We start from the raw sequence: 19,162 nt of genomic DNA on the forward strand, positions 1-19,162 counted from the left end.
AGAGTACCCAATTCATATTTTCCAATTAAAGGGCAGTTTAGCGTGGTCAATCCGCCTAGCCTGCACATTTTTGGGTTGTGGGGGCGAAACCCACGCAAACACGGGGAGAATGTGCAAACTCCACACGGACAGTGACCCAGAGCCGGGATTCGAACCTTGGACCTCGGCGGCGTGAGGCAGCAGGGCTAGCCCACTGCGCCAGGTGGTATACTTTTGATCTTTGATTTATGGAGCAGGTCCACTGACCGCATGAACCATTAGTGTGAAGGATCACTGTACTGGCTGTGAGAGTGCTTTTGGGTGCCTGGCATTCTTAGGTGTCAATAGAAAGAAAGGTTTCTCCTGTCTTCCAACATTCTCAGAGTCTGTTGTGCCAGGATTGATAGCATCTTATTTTCCTTTCTGTAGGAGCTGGAGCATCTTGGCCGTTTGCATTCAGATACCCTGCATCATGAGCTTGCCAACCAGAGTGAGCGAACAGAAGATGACAGCTGGATTTTGACACAGAGCAGCCATCCCAATGAAGATGATGCAGAGCAAAGCAGCAGTCAAATGTTTATCTGTCTGCAGCAGGCCATGCTCAAGTTTAAAGAGCTGATGGAAGCAGAGAGTAAGAGGTAACAGCCTTGCGTTTTCTATGGAAAAAAGGAAGATTCAGAATAATGTACAAGAGTAACAGCAGTTACGTTGAGCAGTATGGACTGCGTTCACAAGATTCATGAAAGGAACAAGTTACATTTAAATAGGGGAAAATCGCTGCAAGGTGCTCTAAGTGGACTGATATACCGAGCATCCATGAAGTTGGATACCACAAGCCTATTCTTTTCAATTGTGTGCTTGTTGTTTAAGGTACTAAGGGGCTGAAATTAGTCTTGAACGGAAGCACAAAATGTGCAGTAGTGTATCAGCAACCTGTGTTACACCCTGGCATGTTGAATGAAATGAAAATCGCTTATTGTCACAAGTATGCTTCAAATGAAGTTACTGTGAAAAGCCCCTAGTCGCCACATTCCAGCGCCTGTTCGGGGAGGCTGGTACGGGAATTGAACCGTGCTGCTGGCCTTCCTTGGTCTGCTTTAAAAGCCAGCTCTTTAGCCCTGTGCTAAACCAGCATGTTTATTAGAAAGAAAATCGAGCAGGGTGTAAACAAGCTGCCAATTTATTATAGTCTTTCACATACTCCTGTCTGGGACCAATTTCACTTCTTGCATCTCTTAGCAGCTGATTGTATCTATATTACTTTGATCTTTTTGAATAAAGCGAAGCCTCCTAGAGATTACATGCCATGTAGTAGGATTCCCACAAGCACCAGGTCAAATTTATGGCACTCGTAGCCAGATTTGCCAGTTTCAATTTTATTTATAGATACAGAAAATGAAGGCCTTGAGTTCATTCTTCGTATATCAGTCCAAAAGGACTCTGTAACCTCCTCCCTGCATCCATCACAAAATCCACATCCAGAACTAGTGGAGAGACCATAACAGGTGTAATAATTTACAGACCAATCAAATAGCCCCTACTGTATAACACAATAATCTTCCAAATCGTAACTATTTGTTTCATGTTGCATAACTTTGTCATAAAAAGAAGTCGACAGGAGGGTTAGAAACCAGGGGCTGGTTTAGATCACTGAGCTAAATCGCTTCTTTTAAAGCAGACGAAGCAGGCCAGCAGCACGGTTCGATTCCCGTACCAGCCTCCCCAGACAGGCGGCGGAATGTGGCGACTAGGGGCTTTTCACAGTAACTTCATTGAAGCCTACGCGTGACAATAAGCGATTTTCATTTCATTTCATTTCAGAAAGCGCAGGCCTAACCAGCACCAGAGTAGCGTCATACGTTAGACATGTTCAAAATGTATGAAGGAGTCTTGCAGCCAAGAACTCTAGCGCACATCACTAACTGAGAATGTTTTCAGTTAATCATAGTCCTTGCACAGCCAGTAATGCCCATTTTATCAGCATACCGTGGCCCAGTAAATACCATACCAACCGTTCTCATCTAGTCTTACCTAACCTATCGTATTTGTTTTTAATGAAATACCGCCAGACTTGTAGCCCTTCTGAAAGAAGCCTTCCGGACTAAGGAGAATTAATGAGCATTTAATGATTCACCAAGAAATTAAACATATAAATCAAACTAGCATTGATACCACAATGCTCCCTTTGGCAAACCTGTATAATGTTTGTCTTCAGTATCCAATCTTGTGCTATGCCTAAATGTTACTGCAATGGGAGCACCAAATGTGGTGGCAAGTTGCTGTACGTTAATGCTGGCTTTATACCTCTTGCTACGATGTACGATAATGAAGTGATACCCATACCTGCCCAGCACCTAGCTCTTCTTCCGTACAGCAGGTGCGCTGTTTTACTGAGAGGCAGCAGGTTTAGTTACCTCTCTTGCTGTCATACCTGGCATCTTGTAAGGTGACTATGAATATGCATAGGCTATTTGTGTACTTGTTTCTGTTCCTGAAAATAAAACCAATAGATGCTTGGACAGAAGTACAAAAACAGAAAAAGAAAAGTGGGATTTTCATTTGTTTCGCACTTTTCATGGCCTCTCCATGCTCTGCAGCCAATGAAAAGCTTTTGAAGTATAGTCGCTGTTGTAATGTAAGAAATGTGACAGCCAATTTGCGCACAGCCAGCTCCCACAGACAACAATGTGATAATGACCAGATAATCAGTTTCTGTGGTGTTGACTGAGGGGTGAATATTGGACAGGACACTGAGGACAACTCCCTTCATAAGATTGGAGCAGAATTAGGCCATTCAGCCCAGCAAGTCTGCTCCGCTTCAAAATACAACCAGGGGATTTTTTTTTTTTTGCATCAACGAGCAGATGGGTGTCATTTTAACATCTTATCGGACTTGCAGCACCCTCAACAGTGCAGTGCCCCCTCGGTACTGCAAAGGAGTATCAGCCTTGATTTTTGCGCTCTAGCCCTGGAGTGGAGCTTGAGCCTAGAGCCCTGTGACTCAAAGGCAAGAACTGAGCCACGGCTGGCACTCGAGATTTTATTCTTTATAATTGAAAGCATTTTCTTTATCATAATCCCTGTGCATATCCTGGGTCTTGTAGTAGTGCACCCTACATTCTATACATTTAATCATGTATTGTTATGTGAGACAACTCGAATTTTTGAACTCTGCTCCCTCCACTGGTGCTGCCATAACTGCTGAGTTTTTCTATTTTTATTTTTGAGTTAGGTGGATTTTGGCCTCAGTTTTCCAGTCTCGTTTTCGTCAGGTGGGCTCGGCGACGGGAGGGGGAAATCTCACAACATATCCAAATCGCGTTTAATGCCCATGTAAATGTGAGAGGTGATTGCCTCCTCCCCTGCCAGTGGTAGTGTGATTCCTGACGTTTAACATCCGGAATATCATTTGCACACATTAACATCTCATCAGGCCTCTACACCTGAATCATCCTCCTCCCGTAAGAAAGTCCATTCACACCAGCGTGAGGGCAGACCAGCGTGAATCATGACTGGTCTCCCAAGGCCTGCACCTGGGTGGGGCGGAGTAGAGGGTCAAGCCCGGGCGTTGGTGGGGGGGGGAGGGGGTTGGTTCCTTGTGAACATTTGTGCAGTGGGACCACCTTTAAAAGTGGCACCCAATTTTCAAAACCCTCCCTTACCTTTTTTTTCTTCTATGTCTTGGGCAATAATGCTGAGAAAGCTGCGCCTGGTGCTGGCGACTTCAATGCACTTTTCCCATCCACTATCAGCCTTTGCTGATATTCGGTTAAACTCAGCCTTGTTTTTACATTATTATTGGTAAATCAGTGGACCAAATGGCTAATCATTTAATGGGAATTTTTTGTTATCTGCACTTTATTTTATTGCTCTATTTGCTGCTTATCTCATTAGCTTTACTTAAAGTCTCGCAATGCATTACCGTGGTAACTTTTCTAGCTGTTTAAGTTGATTTGATAGTAATTGCCACTTCACTTGACATGTGGGCTGATGGCTCTGTGGTCTTCTGATAAGACTTGTGCTTTGTACATTGCATGGTGACAAAATAAGCATTCAAGATCATGTCAAATATTAACTTCTCTACTGTTTTCCAGATTAAGGAATGAAGATAGGTGCAGTCAATTATTGGAAGATGTCAAGGGGCAGTTACTGGTGAAGACAATGCTGAGTCTCCAGGATGAGGTAGTATCCTGTAGCAAAGCTTTAGGTTAAATGCACCTTGTATTTGTTTTCTTATTAAAATATATGGGCAGGTTTGAATGTGACTATTTGTTATTACAGGCTTAACGTGATGTAAAACAGTCGTAACTTTGAGCGGCAGTGCGATGAGATTAAAGGAATGAAACTCATAAGAGATGTATAATGGCTGAATCAGTGCCACTTGACACTTGATATACGCGACTGGCCAAAGTCATAATTACCAACATTTTCTCTAACGCGCTGATATATTTTTCAAAGTTATAATAAAGCGTGCTGAACAATCCAGTGTTGGTACAAATCCTAGAATATATTTTCCATCCATTCACGGGTCTATTTTGATGAAAGTGTGAAACAGCTGGTAAATGCGATATGCCAGTTTGAAAGTGTGGTTTTAACATGCAATGTTGGACCTAATTACTGATTATCATGCTTTTACCTGGCCTGAAGTTGCTAAATCAGACCCCTGTAGATTCAGCACTCAAATGCTGACTCACTGCAATTTTCTCAAAGCACCATCTTTTGGCTCTTTGTCTCCTCACACCTACTTATACTGAAGATGTGTAGCCCGCTGTTGGTTTCAGTGTAGCTCAGAGACTGAGTGATAGGATATATAGGTTCCCAGATATGGGATTAATAGGTGGCATTGTGCCATGCACCGGCAAGGGGCAACAAATCCACCATGCCCTTCTGTCCTTCTCTGTTGAAGGAGCTGGTGCTATGCTGTCTGGCGCTCATCTCCTATTCTTCCTAAAGGCCAATGTGAACCTTTTGCAAGATGTTCATAACCAAAATCTCCCTTTCTCTTGCAGACTCCTATAAGATAAGGGAGTACAGAACCTATCCTATTTAGGTGCTCTTTCTGAGTGTTTCCCCCACACCTGCTCTTCCTAGTAAGCTATTCAGAACAAAGAGACAGTCTCTTTAAAAACAAATGTGGTTAGAAAGAACACCTGCTTAAAAGAGAAAGCACTTTAAGGTTAATTGACTCCTGCAGAGCTAGAACCACAATGATAATCCCTCCTTTGAAATTGCATGGACCTGTTAATCAAGAAGTTTTCAGAAGTTAATGGACTATGAAATTGAATGTAATACTGCAGTTCAAAGCTTTTAGGCTTCTAGGAATGCCTAGAGGCTTGAAAATGTGAAAGGGAATGACATTGACTATGAAAAAAGCACTTCAAATGCTTCCAACACATCAAACAAAAACTTGACATGCTGAAAGATAGTTGAATGAATTGCAAAGCTACAGGGGGGAGACATGCCAACACTTTCCCCCATCCCGGAGAAGACCCCTAAACTGAACCCCTCCAGCCCAACCCAAGCTGCCCACCCCCTCAACACCCACCTTCCTGGAAGCATCTCCCTCGGCTTGCTGGATTTCTGAGGAGTGGGACCTGTCAATGAATTTATGCCCCATCCCTCAAGTCCAGTGAAAAGCCTGACCCTCTCAAAAAAAAGTTTCTAAATCTCAAAATGAATGACACCGGAACAGCACTCCCAGTGCCAATGGGAAACACTCCCAATTCCTTGTCAGCAGGAGCACTTGCAATCAAAATGGGAGAATCGTGCCCCATATTAGTTTGAAAACCAATATGCATTTGACGGCCAGGCTAGATTTAGATTTGTTGTCACGTGTACCGAGGTACAGTGAAAAGTATTGTTCTGGGTACAATCCAGACAGATTGTACCACACATAAAAACATAGAACATACAAAAAATAATTGAGGATACATAATGAAAATACATAAACATATCCAGCGGGTGAAGTATATGGGATATAATGCTACAACTGTAGAGAAGATGCATAGAAAGATCAGTTCAGTCCACAAGAGCAGTTCAGTTTACAAGAGTGCCATTCAGGAGCCCAGTAACAGTGGGGAAGAAGCTATTTTTGAACTTGTTAGTGCGTGTTCTCAAACCTTTGTATCTCATGTCTGATGGAAGAAGTTGGTATAGTGATCTGCATATCTGTGTGTATACAAGGGGTTAATGTATAGACATTACAGCTAATTAATCACTAGATTGCAGCACTAGAGATGGGTATAAAAGGCAGACTCAAGCCGAGTTCCTGCCTCTTCATGTGTTTAGTGACTAGTGACCAGAGGTGGAGAGAGATAGCTCAGAGTGCAGATGTTGTTAATCCTAGTTCATTTAATCTTGTTTATTTAATATCTAGTTTAAGTGTTGGAGAGAGAACAAACTCACAGTTTATTTGTTAACGTTACTCAATAAATTATCTGCTTTAATTGGAAGACTTTGAGTGTTAAGGAACATCGAATACAGAATCAACTGGTAAGAAGCAAATGAGTAACATATATTACACAAGGTAATATAACAGTTGGAAGAGAGAATAACCCAGGTGGGAGGGATCTTTGATTATGCTGCCCACTTTCCCAAGGCAATGGGAGGTGTAGACAGAGTCAATGGATGGGAGGCGGGCTCATGTGATGGACTGGGCTGTGTTCACCACTCTCTGTAATTTCTTACAGTCTGGGGCCGAGCAGTGGTGAAGCCAGATAAGATGCTTTCTATGGTACATCTATAGAAATTGGCAGGAGTCAATGTGGACATGCCAAATTTTCTTAGTTTCCTGAGGAAATAAAGGCGCTGTAGGGCTTTCTTGGTCGTAGCGCAAGGTGGGAGGACCAGGCAGATTGTTGGGATGTTTACACCTAGGAATTTGAAGCTGTCCACAATCTCCACCTCGGCACCATTGATACAGACAAGAGCATGGACAACACTTTGCTTACTGAAGTCAATAACTAGCTCCTTAGTTTTGCTGACATTGAGGGTGAGATTGTTGTCATTGCACAATGCCACTGAGTTCTCTATCTCCCACCTGTATTCTGACTCATTGTTGTTTGAGATCCGACCCACTGCGGTCAACAAACAGCATCAGCTGACCACATCAGCAAACCTGTAGATGGAGTTGGAGCCAAATTTTGCCACACAGTCATGTGTGTATAGGAAGTATAAGTACCCAGCCTTGTGGGGCCCCGGCATTGAGGACTATCATAGAAGTATCGTTGTTTATCCTTACTTATTCCAATCTGTAGGTCAGGAAGTCGAGGATCCAGTGCAGAGTGAGGAGCTGAGTCCAAGGTTTTCGAGTTTGGATATGAGCATGGCTGAGATTATGGAGTTGAAGTCAGAGCTGTAGTCAATGAGTAGGAGTCTGATGTAGGTGTCCTTGGTGTTGAGATGCTTCAGGGATGAGTGTAGGGCCAGGGAGGTAGCATCTGCTGTGGCTGTAGGTGAATTACAGTGGGTCAAGGCAATTGGAAGGTTGGAATTGATGTGTCTCATTACTAACCTCTCGAAGCACTTCATAATAGCTGTCAGGGCCACCGGCTACCGTTGGTCACTAAATCCAGGTCTACTTCCATTCCTATCCACTCTGGGAAATCTCTGACATATTTACGGAGACGCACTGTTATGTCATCATAGCACACCTAATTAGAGACTGCCGCAGCCAATCAAAGTGTCCAACACTGGGAGATCGTCTTGATTGTTAGCATTCCACATCCAGGAAATATGAGGTGCAGAGGAGAAGGAACGGAGGGGAGATAATTGTGATTTTATCCTCACCACCACATTCATTGTCCCTGTGACCCCAATTGTGGCTCCACAGGATGGGAACTACTACCTTAGTTGTTCTCAATCTCCATTGTAGTTTCAGTTCTACCCCCTTCAGTATTGTTCTCTTTTATTCAGAATGTAGTGTTTATCCCAAACAAAAATGTTGTGATGTATTAAATAAACAGGTATAATTGAATATCGGAATTGAGATATGTCCTGAAAGATGTTTCTTGCCAGCTAGGCATAATTCAGTACCGGTAATTCCTCTGCCTGTTGGGAACGAGTTTCTTTTTAATACACAAGAGTTCCTCTTCCTTTGTTGAGTGATGGCAGAATTTTCATCAGCTTTATGCGAGTCTTATCCTGTCGCAGACAGAAAGTGGCCTGTCTGCTTCATGCCATGTTATTTGAGTTGGCAGTTTGACATATGGAAAAGAGGCAGAAATGTCTCTAATCATTTTGTTCCGTTTCATCGCTGAATTACTTCCAACAGTTTCATTTCTCCAGTTTGATGGTCACAAAAAAAAAATCTCCATTCTTTGTCAGCTGCTCCCATGTAATTGGCAGGCATGAAACTGTGCGGCCTGACCGTGGTTATTTTCATTCAGTGAGATATAGATTTGCATAAACTGAAAGATTCAGAGTTCTTTCTGTTGAAGAACTCAAGTGTTTCTAATTAAGTAGAAGCTGTTTACTAAACTGACTAACGTCTGCGTCACAACTTTCTTGTGGTTGGATTAGATGAGTTTAGTCTCAAGGATGTGTACTTTTGAACTTGTCTGATGTGTATGTCTATTTTTCTTTAAATGGATGAGCGGCTGGATATTTTTACGACGCGCTCTTAATTTCTAGTGAAAGGCAAACAGGTGACAGTGGGGCGGGAGTCAGGAGTGCCCTAATTTAGTGACATGAGTTTTGGACCAGTTTAACTCCAGGACACCAGTAACATACTCAGATCTGAATCGCGCCCAAGCTTGACGCGAATGCATTCAAGTTGGCAGACGAGAACAGCACCGACAAATGGGTGAGTGGTGGTTTGGGGTCTGGTGGGCACCTTAGCCAGCAGGAAGTGATTCAAGTGCGGCCTCGGCGGAAAGAAACTCCCCGAGGCCAAAACAAAAGTGTTGTTGAATAGCAGGGTGATTCCTGGCGCTACAGCCACCGAGAAACATCCTGCAAACTACCCAAAACAGGACGTAGATTTTTTTTACCCCCATCAATTCGCACCCATAGTTAGTAATTTCAGCTTTCACAGAAATCCTCAGGCCATTTTTTCCATGGTGTAAGGTCATGGCAGGCTTATAGATCTTGGTACCAGAACATCTTTTCCCCAGCATGAGTCATACCTGGGAAGTACCTCCGAAGATGCGCTGGGTGATCCCCTGGAAGGTCCCTCGCAAGGGCTGCATGGGAAATGTTGGGAAGTTTAAATTTCCCATGGGCAATTGCTCAATTCTGGGAACTCCGATTTAAAGTTGGAAAATTCAGATAGTTCTGGCTGTCGTAGCAGAATAGTTACCCAGTAAATGTAAGTAAGATTAAACAACTTCTAAATCCTGAGTAGTGACCCCCCCCCCCCCCCCACACACCCAACCACCACTGAAAGCCCTGATTAACCCTCACCACCCCCTGACTATCCCTTCTGACTAACTCCCAACTAACTACCTGCTGACTACCCCACACCTCCACGTCTATGTTACCAGCACTCAAGTAACCACCCGACTGACTACACAACTTCCCAACCCATCCTATCACCCCCCGACCCATCCTGTAGCCAAACCCCAAACCATCCAGACACCCCCCCCTGAACTCATCCTACCCCTCCTATTCTAAACCCCCCTTCACCCTATTCTACCCACCTGCCTTACACACTTACATTCTCCCTGCTTTCTCTAAGTGTCTGCGACCTTTCAACTTACTTGTTTATTGCAGCTAGTGCTGTAGAAAGGGGGCAAGGCTTCAGTTCCCCTGACGCAGCTGCCCTGCACTGAAGAGACCTTGGAGCCCATCACTGCACATTCACATCAGGCCCCGGGTACGAAGGTTGGGCAAGAAAAGTGCTGCTCCTGATTAAGGTAAGTAAAAAGGAGGAAAATGGCAATCTGACTGTGATTGCCTTGGAAGTTCTGACCCCTTGGAATGACATGTCTGCTCATCATTAGTGATGTCATTTCCTGTAATGCGAGGACATCAATGTTATTTGCTCTCCGCATCTTTGTCAGGCCGTGGCCTATTTTTACAGCACCAGCTGCCATAAAACAGTTCAAAAGTCCCAGAGACTTGGAGAAGGTGAGAGTGGGTAGAATGGGTTGGAGGTGGGGTTGGGATGGAATGGTTCGGATGAGTTCTGGTGGGTTGGGTCCAGATAGTTTGGGAATTGGAGACCAGATGGGTCAGGGGGTGATAGGGTGGGTTGGGGAGTCAGGTCACATTTGATCCACGAGAGACCTTCAACATTGAGTTGAAGCATCTAATCTTCTGAATGTTTTCCCTTACGTGGAGTTGTTGTGATCGCTTGAAAGTTTAGTTTATCTCTGTTGACCGAGAGGCCAGTAAGCGACGTTCAGTCACCATTTCGATGACATTAGTTATGGATTCTAGAGTTCAACATTCTGCTTGACAAGGTGGCACGCGAGAAAGCTATTATCACCCCCCCCCCCCCCCCCCCCCCCCCCCCACTATAGAGCACTCAACAACCTCTTAGACAGGATTTTCCTCTCCGTGGCGTGTTCTGCAATGGTGGAGGACAGTTCGCCAGTGCCCAGAAGTGGGATCTTATGGCCCATCCACTGACAACTGAGTTTCCTGTTGAACGCATCCCTCGCCGCCTTGAAACCAGTGGCAAGGGTGTACCATCGGCAGGGCTGTAAGATCCTGTTAGCATGCACAACCAGAAAATCTCGCCCCTGGTCTCCAACTCCTGTGTGAAGGTGACATCCTGGAGTTACACTTGCTCTCCAGCAGAACATTGGGATTGGACTGGTTCAGGAGCTTGACATAAAAACTGTGACAACTTCTGCGCCTAAAGCCATTTGAAAAGAAGATGACCGAATTGGGAAAATAAAACCTGGAGACCACATCCTCTCTTTTTGTCTTTTTCACATCACCTTCCATATACTCAAGTGCAAGCACGCAGAAGAAAGAAGGGGCAGATTTCTCCTGAAAAATTTGTGTCATTTTGAGCGGGAAAACCGGTTGCTCCAGCATGTTTCCCATCGCGATCTTCCACCCTTAGTCATTTTTCAAAATGTGATGAGTGGAAGCCAAAGATGCCAACTGCCATGCCAGGTGGGGACTGCCAGGATGCTGGGGGTAGTGCAAGGGCACTGTCTATCTATGTCCCTGATCACCTGGGGCTACAAAGGCTTCCGAAACACCAGGTGTGGTCATCCTGTCTATCCAGACAATGGCTGCGAGAAGGTCTTGATTGTGGAACCCATGCACTTTAATGCCTGAGGATGCCAGCTGTTTCTATGGTGAAAAAGTACCTCCCATGCAGGCATGCTGTTCAGGGATCAGAGGATTAAAAAGATTCAGTCGAAACGAAATTGCTGTCAGACAGAGCACCTGCTCAAAAGAGGAAGCACTTCAGATTTATGAAACTACTAAGGAAACAAGCAAAGCTAATCTCACCCATGAGATAACCTTTGGCGGGCAATCAAGAGATTTTTAAAAGTCAATGGCGTGTGAAATTCAATGTAAACAACCAAGTACAAAGGGATAAAAGCAGACCTACTGCAACATTGACACGCCAGAGCCCATTGAAACTTCAAGGGGAGTAAAATGCCTTTCCAAGAAACAAGCTGCAGAGTGGCTCTGTCCTGTGAGAGGACCTTCGGACAGTCAGGCTGAATCTGTGCTTTGCCCTGTTATGGGGTGTTCAACGTGAAAGAAAGCAGGCTTGACAGACCCAAAGTGACCTCAATCCCGAAGGAGACCCCCGACGTGGCATTCCTCCAGCCTAACCTGAGCACCCCAACACCTAGATCCCTTGAAAGACACCCCCCCCCCCCCCCCCCCCTTCCATGGCATCTGGCCCATAGCTGCTGTGCCAATGTACTCCCTGGGGGTAGGTGGATAGTGCTACTCACTTCCTTGCTCCTCCTTGGAGTCTGGCCCTTGCTTTTAAGGACAAGTAGTGACTTGCACACGGGTGACTTCTCGTTGGGGAGGGGCGGATGAATATTCACCAGTGAGATTAAATTGAATGCAAATTAGCTGTGATCAGTTTCTCAACCGTTCTGGATGAGATCCTGATCATATAAGCTGGAGCGGGCTGGGAGAATCGAAAACTGTTTTGCATCCAACGCAAATCCCACTTCGAGGCACTCTCGCAATGCTCCCGGCAGAGTGGGATTTGCGCCGGTTGCATTGCGGACGGAGAATCTACCCTGAGATAGAAGTGGTTAGATTAAGTATTTTTCTTTCATTCATTTGCCTGTAAGAATCCTTTTTCCTAATGCTGTGGTGTGACATTTATAACTACTGCTTAGTATTGTTTCATCTCCTTGGCCTTCTGCTTGATGTTACAGTTTTTCTAGCTTGTTTTTCTTTGCTGCTTGGGCTTCTTTGACGCTTTTTCTGGCCTTCTGATGTTTCGCCTCTTATTTCCTTCTCCCATGTTTTTTTCTTTGCTTCTCTCAGTTCTCTCTTCCGACCACATTTTTTGCCTTTGGTCGTCCTGTTTAATCACAGCTTTTCGAGACCTCCAGTAGATGGCGCTGGCTTAGAATAATTTCTCTCGCTGATTTGGATCCATTTCTGTCAGTCCTGGGCCTGGATTCTCTGCTGGCGGGATGCTCCATTTTACCGACAGCCGGGGGTTTCCCGAAGGTGTGGGGTTGCCCCACAATGGGAAACCGCATTGACCAGCCAGCGTAGCGGAGCATCCTGCCGGTGTGCTGAAACAGAAATGTGGCACGACGGGGGTGAGAATCCAACCCCTGGTTTTGATTTAATTTTTTGATTTTGATTTTATTGTCACATGTACCGAAGTACAATAAAAAGTATTTTTCTGTGGCCAAGGGAACGTACATAGTACATACAAATTGGACAAAAAAGAATAATCAACAGAGTACATTGACAAATGGGACATGGACAAACAGTGATTGGTTACAGTGCAGAACAAGGAGCCAAACAAAGCAAATACATGAGCAAGAGCAGCATAAGGCATCGTGAATAGTGTTCTTACAGGGAACAGATCAGTCCGAGGGGGAGTCGTTGAGGAGTCTTGTAGCTGTGGGGAAGAAGCTATTCCTACATTGGATGTGTGGGTGTTCAGACTGGTTTCTGGTGTCCCCTTTTGCCTTTTACATTATTGCTGCTTTATAAGTGGAGGTTGGTCCCATTGTCGGTTGGTGCCTAATGCCCTTCACCTATCCCTCCCCCTTGCTTGTCCCTTATCACCCCCATCCTGTCTTAATGATTCTCTGAGAAATAACTCCCATCATATTTGCCTTTTGCTGCTTGTTCTATACAATTTGTTTCTGTAACTGCTTAATCATTGTGTTCTTGCGGTGAGAGTCAGTAAACGCTCTGGGCGATGGCCTGTTTTCTGTTTGGAATTCTGACCTTTCATTCAGTAGATTGGGACCTGGTAGACCGGGTTCAAGATGAAGACTGGTTAGGTGGAGGAGGAATGTGAAAGGAGATTGGGCTTGAACACCACAGAATTGAAGTTATTTCTCTTTTAAGAAAAGAAAAATCCCACATTTGAAGACAAAATGCAGGAAAAGGAAACTGCTGTAGGGGTGGCATCATTCAAAGTTGATTCCCAGAGGTGAGAGCACACTCTACTACATCATCCCCTCAGAGACATTACAATAATGAGCTTCTGAAAAGATCAGTGAATGTTTTACTGGGGTTTTAGAGGAAGCTGCTCTTTAATGACAAAATGTTGTCTTTATTGTGCTGCAGTGATTGATCATCTGATGCTGTCAAAGGTCTCTGATTGCTACAATTGGATCTTGCGGGGTTTAGCAGGAAGCAGTGAGGATTGAGGCAAATGACTGTGCCTAATTCCCCTGAGCCAAATATAATTCTGTTTCTTATTTGAAACCTTTTAGTTAGATTTGCTTTTCTTCAGGCTCTCATCATGCCAATGAATGCTCCTGTAGTACTAGAATGAATTGTAGACAGTGCAGCTCAGTGCTCACTTAACTGATAGGGTTTGACCATTGTTGAAACGTAAATGGTGGTGCAACCATTTTAAATGCCCCCTTCTTTTCAGTCGGCCGTGCACAAGGATGCTTTTATTCTAGAGCTGATGCCCATCCTTCCTGATGGCAGATCACCTTTCCCAAAAGTTTCCTGATTTGCCAAAAGATGCTCTTCCTAGAGTTGTTAGGTGGAGCGTAGTGGGCTGTCTGCTGGTGACTGAATATTGCAACAACGGGTTGTTACCCGTGCCACGTGCTAGCAGGTCGAGGAATAAGGAGAGAGAGCAGTTGAACACGTGGCTGCAGGGATGGTGCAGGAGGGAGGGTTTCAGATTCCTGTACAATTGGGGCTCATTCTGGGGTAGGTGGGACCTCTACAAACGGGATGGTCTACACCTGGACCAGAGGGGTACTAATATCCTCGGGGGGAGGTTTGCTAATGCTCTTCGGGAGGGTTGAAACTAGTTCAATAGGGGATTGGGAACCTGAATTGTAGCTCCAGTACACAAGAAGCTGAGAGTAGTGAGGTCATGAGTAAGGTTTCAAAGTTGCACGAGTGTACCGGCAGGAAGGAAGGTGGTCTAAAGTGCGTCTACTTCAATGCCAGGAGCATCCGGAATAAGGTGGGTGAGCTTGCGGCATGGGTTAGTACCTGGGACTTGGATGTTGTGGTAATTTCGGAGACATGGATAGAGCAGGGCGAGGAATGGTTGTTGCAGGTGCCGGGGTTTAGATATTTCAGTAAGTTCAGGGAAGGTGGTAAGAGAGGGGGAGGGGTGACATTGTTAGTCAAGGACAGTATTACGGTGGCTGAGAGGACATTTGATGAGGACTCGAATACTGAGGTAGTATGGGCTGAGTTAAGAAACAGGAAAGGAGAGGTCACCCTGTTGGGGCTTTTCTATAGGCCTCCGAAAAGTTCCAGAGATGTAGAGGAAAGGATTGCAAAGATGATTCTGGATAGGAGCGAAAATGACAGGGTAGTTGTTATGGGGGACTTTAACTTTCCAAACATTGACTGGAAACACTATAGTTCGAGTACTTTAGATGGATCCGTTTTTGTCCAATGTGTGCAGGAGGGTTTCCTGATGTAGTATGTAGATAGGCCAACAAGAGGCAAGGCCGTATTGGATTTGGTACTGGGTAATGAACCAGGACAGGTGTTAGATATGGAGGTAGGTGAGCATTTTGGTGATAGTGACCACAATTCGATTACGTTCACTTTAGCGATGGAGAGGGATAGGTATAAACCGCAGGGCAAGCGTTATTGCTGGAGGAAAGGCAATTATGATGCGATGAGGCAAGACTTAGGATGCATCGCCTGGAGAGGAAAACTGCACTGGATGGACACAATGGAAATGTGGAGCATGTTCAAGGAACAGCTACTGCGTGTCCTTGATAAGTATGTACCTGTTAGGCAGGGAGGAAGTGGTCGAGTGAGGGAACCATGGGTTACTAAAGCAGTTGAAACACTTGTCAAGAGGAAGAAGGAGGCTTATGTGAAGATAAGACGTGATGGTTCAGTTGGGTCGCTTGAGAGTTACAAGTTAGCTAGGAAGGCTCTAAAGAGAGAGCTAAGAAGAGCCAAGCGAGGACATGAGAAGTATTTGGCAGGTAGGATCAAGGATAACCCTAAAGCTTTCTGTAGGTATGTCAGGAATAAAAGAATGACAAGAGTAAGAGTAGGGCCAGTCAAGGACAGTAGTGGGAAGTTGTGTGCAGAGTCCGAGGAGATAGGAGAGGTGCTAAATGAGTATTTGTTGTCAGTATTCACGCAGGAAAAAGACAAAGTTGTCGAGGAGAATACTGAGATACAGGCTACTAGACTAGAAGCGATTCTGGAAAGTGTGAAAATAGATAAGTCCCCTGGGCCGGATGGGATTTATCCTAGGATTCTCTGGGAAGCTAGGGAGGAGATTGCTGAGCCTTTGGCTTTGATCTTTAAGTCATCTTTGTCTACAGGAATAGTGCCAGAGGACTGGAGGATAGCAAATGTTGTCCCCTTGTACAAGAAGGGGAGTAGAGATAACCCCGGTAACTATGACCAGTGAGCCTTACTTCTGTTGTGGGAAAAGTCTTGGAAAGGTTTATAAGAGATAGGATATATAATCATATGGAAAGGAATAATTTGATTAGAGATGGTCAACATGGTTTTGTGAAGGGTAGGTCGTGCCTCACAAACCTCATTGAGTTCTTCGAGAAGGTGACCAAACAGGTGGATGAGGGTAAAGCAGTTGATGTGGTGTATATGGATTTCAGTAAAGCATTTGATAAGGTTCCCCATGGTAGGCTATTGCAGAAAATACAGAGGCATGGGATTCAGGGTGATTTAGCAGTTTGGATCAGAAATTGGCTCGCTGGAAGAAGACAAAGAGTGGTGGTTGATGGGAAATGCTCTGACTGGTGTCCAGTTACTAGTGGTGTGCCACAAGGATCTGTTTTGGGGCCGTTGCTGTTTGTCATTTTTATAAATGACCTGGAGGAGGGCGTAGAAGGATGGGTGAGTAAATTTGCAGATGACACTAAAGTCGGTGGAGTTGTGGACAGTGCAGAAGGATGTTACAAGTTACAGAGGGACATAGATAAGCTGCAGAGCTGGGCTGACAGGTGGCAAATGGAGTTTAATGCAGAAAAGTATGAGGTGATTCATTTTGGAAGGAATAACAGGAAGGCAGAGTACTGGGCTAATGGTAAGATTCTTGGTAGTGTGGACGAGCAGAGAGATCTCGGTGTCCATGTCCATAGATCCCTGAAAGTTGCCACCCAGGTTGAGAGGGTTAAGAAGGCGTACGGTATGTTAGCTTTTATTGGTAGAGGAATTGAGTTTCGGAGCCATGAGGTCATGTTGCAGTTGTACAAAACTCTGGTGCGGCCGTATTTGGAGTATTGTGTGCAGTTCTGGTCGCCACATTATAGGAAGGATGTGGAAGCATTGGAAAGGGTACAGAGGAGATTTACAAGAATGTTGCCTGGTATGGAGGGAAGATCATATGAGGAAAGGCTGAAGGACTTGAGGCTGTTTTCGTTAGAGAGAAGAAGGTTAAGAGGGGACTTAATTGAGGCATACAAGATGATCAGAGGATTAGATAGGGTGGACATCGAGAGCCTTTTTCCTCGGATGATGATGTCCAGCATGAGGGGACATAGCTTTAAATTGAGGGGAGATAGATGGACAGATGTCAGAGGTAGGTTCTTTACTCGGAGAGTAGTAAGGGTGTGGAATGCCCTGCCTGCAATAGTAGTGGACTCGCCAACACTAAACGCATTCAAATGGTCATTGGATAGGCATATGGACGATAAGGAATAGCGTAGAGGGACTTTAGAAGGGTTTCACAGGACAGTGCAACATCGTGGGCCGAAGGGCCTGTACTGCGCTGTAATTTTCTATGTTCTAACAGTAATAAACAACCGTATCAGATTAACGTACAGGTAGGCCATCCTTGCAAACCTATATAATAAGTGCAGCTCACCCCTTTTAATCATGTTGATGGTTTAGCACAGGGGAATACCCTAGTTCTCTCAAAATCTAACTGAAAATCTCACATCTAGCATTTTTCCAACTCTGCATCAGACATGAAGATAAAAAAAAATAGGGTTTTCAAACACTGTTTTATAAGTAGATAACTCCCTTTAACATGAAAGATAGTGAAGTCAGAATTTGCACTGTTGCATCATTGCAGAAAAAAAGGCTTTGGTTTGTGACACTCCAATAGGCACAATTATCAGTCAGTTAAGATTGTACTATGTATACATTGGCCGGATTCAAAGAAGTTTAAAATGACACAGCACAAAAGAGACAATTGAGTCCATTGTGCTTGTGACCCCGTGGATTTTAGAATCATAGAATCCATACAGCGCAGAAGGAGGCTATTTGGCCCATCGAGTCCGCACTGACCCTCCAAAAGAGCACTTGATCCAGGTCGACACCCCCACCACCCCATCCCTGTAACTGAACCTACACATCCCTGCACACTAGCATAGCCAACCCATGTAACCTGCATATCTTTGGACTGTGGGAGGACACCGGATCCGGTAGCCAGAGGAAACCCACGCAGACGCGGGGAGAAAGTTCAAACTCCGCACAGACAGTCAGCCAAGGCCTGAATTTAACCCGGGTCCCTGGCGCTGTGAAGCAACAGTGCTTGCCCCCATGCCGCCCGTTAAATTCATTTAAGGGACGTGAGTGCCACTGGCTGGACCTGCATTTATTGCCCATCCCTAATTGCCCTTGACAAGGTTATGGTGACCTAATTAGGCCTGGCTAAATTCAGGACTGCAAACGAGAATGCGGCTACCATTTTAGTGAGTGGATTTACTTCAGTTTTGTTGATGACAACCGATAAAATAGACCATCTCTTCCAGAGGTTGAGAAAATAAGTCAAAACATGGCTATGGGCCAGTTGTATTTTGTTGCTAGTCCAAGCACAGCTTCTAGTTTTTGGCTGCCTGTTTCTCATCTCCTCAACTTTGACTGAAGCACAGGTGCTGTGCAGCAGTGGCCAGCCAATTCCGAGTAGGATCGTGCTCCCGTTCCCCTGGCAGCAAACTGTCAAGTTAAAAATGCAAATGAGGCCCTTCAAATGGCCAGACTGAGACATGGCTTTGTTTTTAAACAGATTTATTTACAAGTAGGAACCAAGCAGTTTATTTCTGTGCCGAACGGTGCCACAAAGGATCAGGCAACTATTTGAGTAAATGGAAAACATGCCTATGCCGATCACTTGACTCTCCAACAGATTGCCCTCAAGAGAAAACGTAATAACCCACATGAGACCCATGGGGAACCATACGATTGATCTCCTTGTGGGACTCGTGGAGTACAGATTTCCCCGCTGATGGGCAGAGGCCCTTCAGCTGGAGCTCATAGAATCGACCCTTTAAAAGCCTGCCTGGATTGGGACCAGCATGATTGTAGTCCCGGTTGGGACTTGTAAGCTGGTCTTTTGGCTGAAAATGAACTGCTGTTTTGATTCACCTTCTCGGGTCGCCTGAGCTTTTATAGAAAATATTAGTCCAGCGTTTGGCTGTCACAGACTACAAGGTGATTTGTCCACTGACTACGAACAAGTACGTTGGCTCAAATTTTGCTGTAGTTGGGCGTTGAACAGCATTTGCAATTAGTTAGACTTACACTTGCTCATTTAGGCTACTAATTTTTTTGCATGGAAAGTTAGTGTGTGTGAATTGATAACATTACACAAAGGAAAACAGGCATCTGCGCCCTGAGTAAACAGGACAAGCAACTG

At 44.9% G+C, this 19,162-nt stretch overlaps 1 protein-coding gene across 8 annotated transcripts in view; it reads left to right on the forward strand.

Annotated features, from left to right (window-relative positions):
• The window catches only part of LOC119963437 (limbin-like), a 188,064-nt gene that overhangs the window by 150,599 nt on the left and 18,303 nt on the right, over window positions 1-19,162 (forward strand). For 7 of the 8 annotated variants that reach the window (XM_038792569.1, XM_038792565.1, XM_038792570.1 and 4 more), the window contains 2 exons: window positions 409-617; window positions 4,074-4,161. In XM_038792569.1, coding sequence (XP_038648497.1) covers window positions 409-617; window positions 4,074-4,161 — 297 coding nt within the window. Of the gene's footprint in view, window positions 1-408; window positions 618-4,073; window positions 4,162-4,260; window positions 4,463-19,162 lie in introns of those variants that run through there. The other variant, XM_038792572.1, reaches the window with a different exon arrangement.

The sequence above is a fragment of the Scyliorhinus canicula genome, chromosome 3, assembly GCF_902713615.1.
Source record: "Scyliorhinus canicula chromosome 3, sScyCan1.1, whole genome shotgun sequence".
NCBI lineage: Eukaryota > Metazoa > Chordata > Chondrichthyes > Carcharhiniformes > Scyliorhinidae > Scyliorhinus > Scyliorhinus canicula.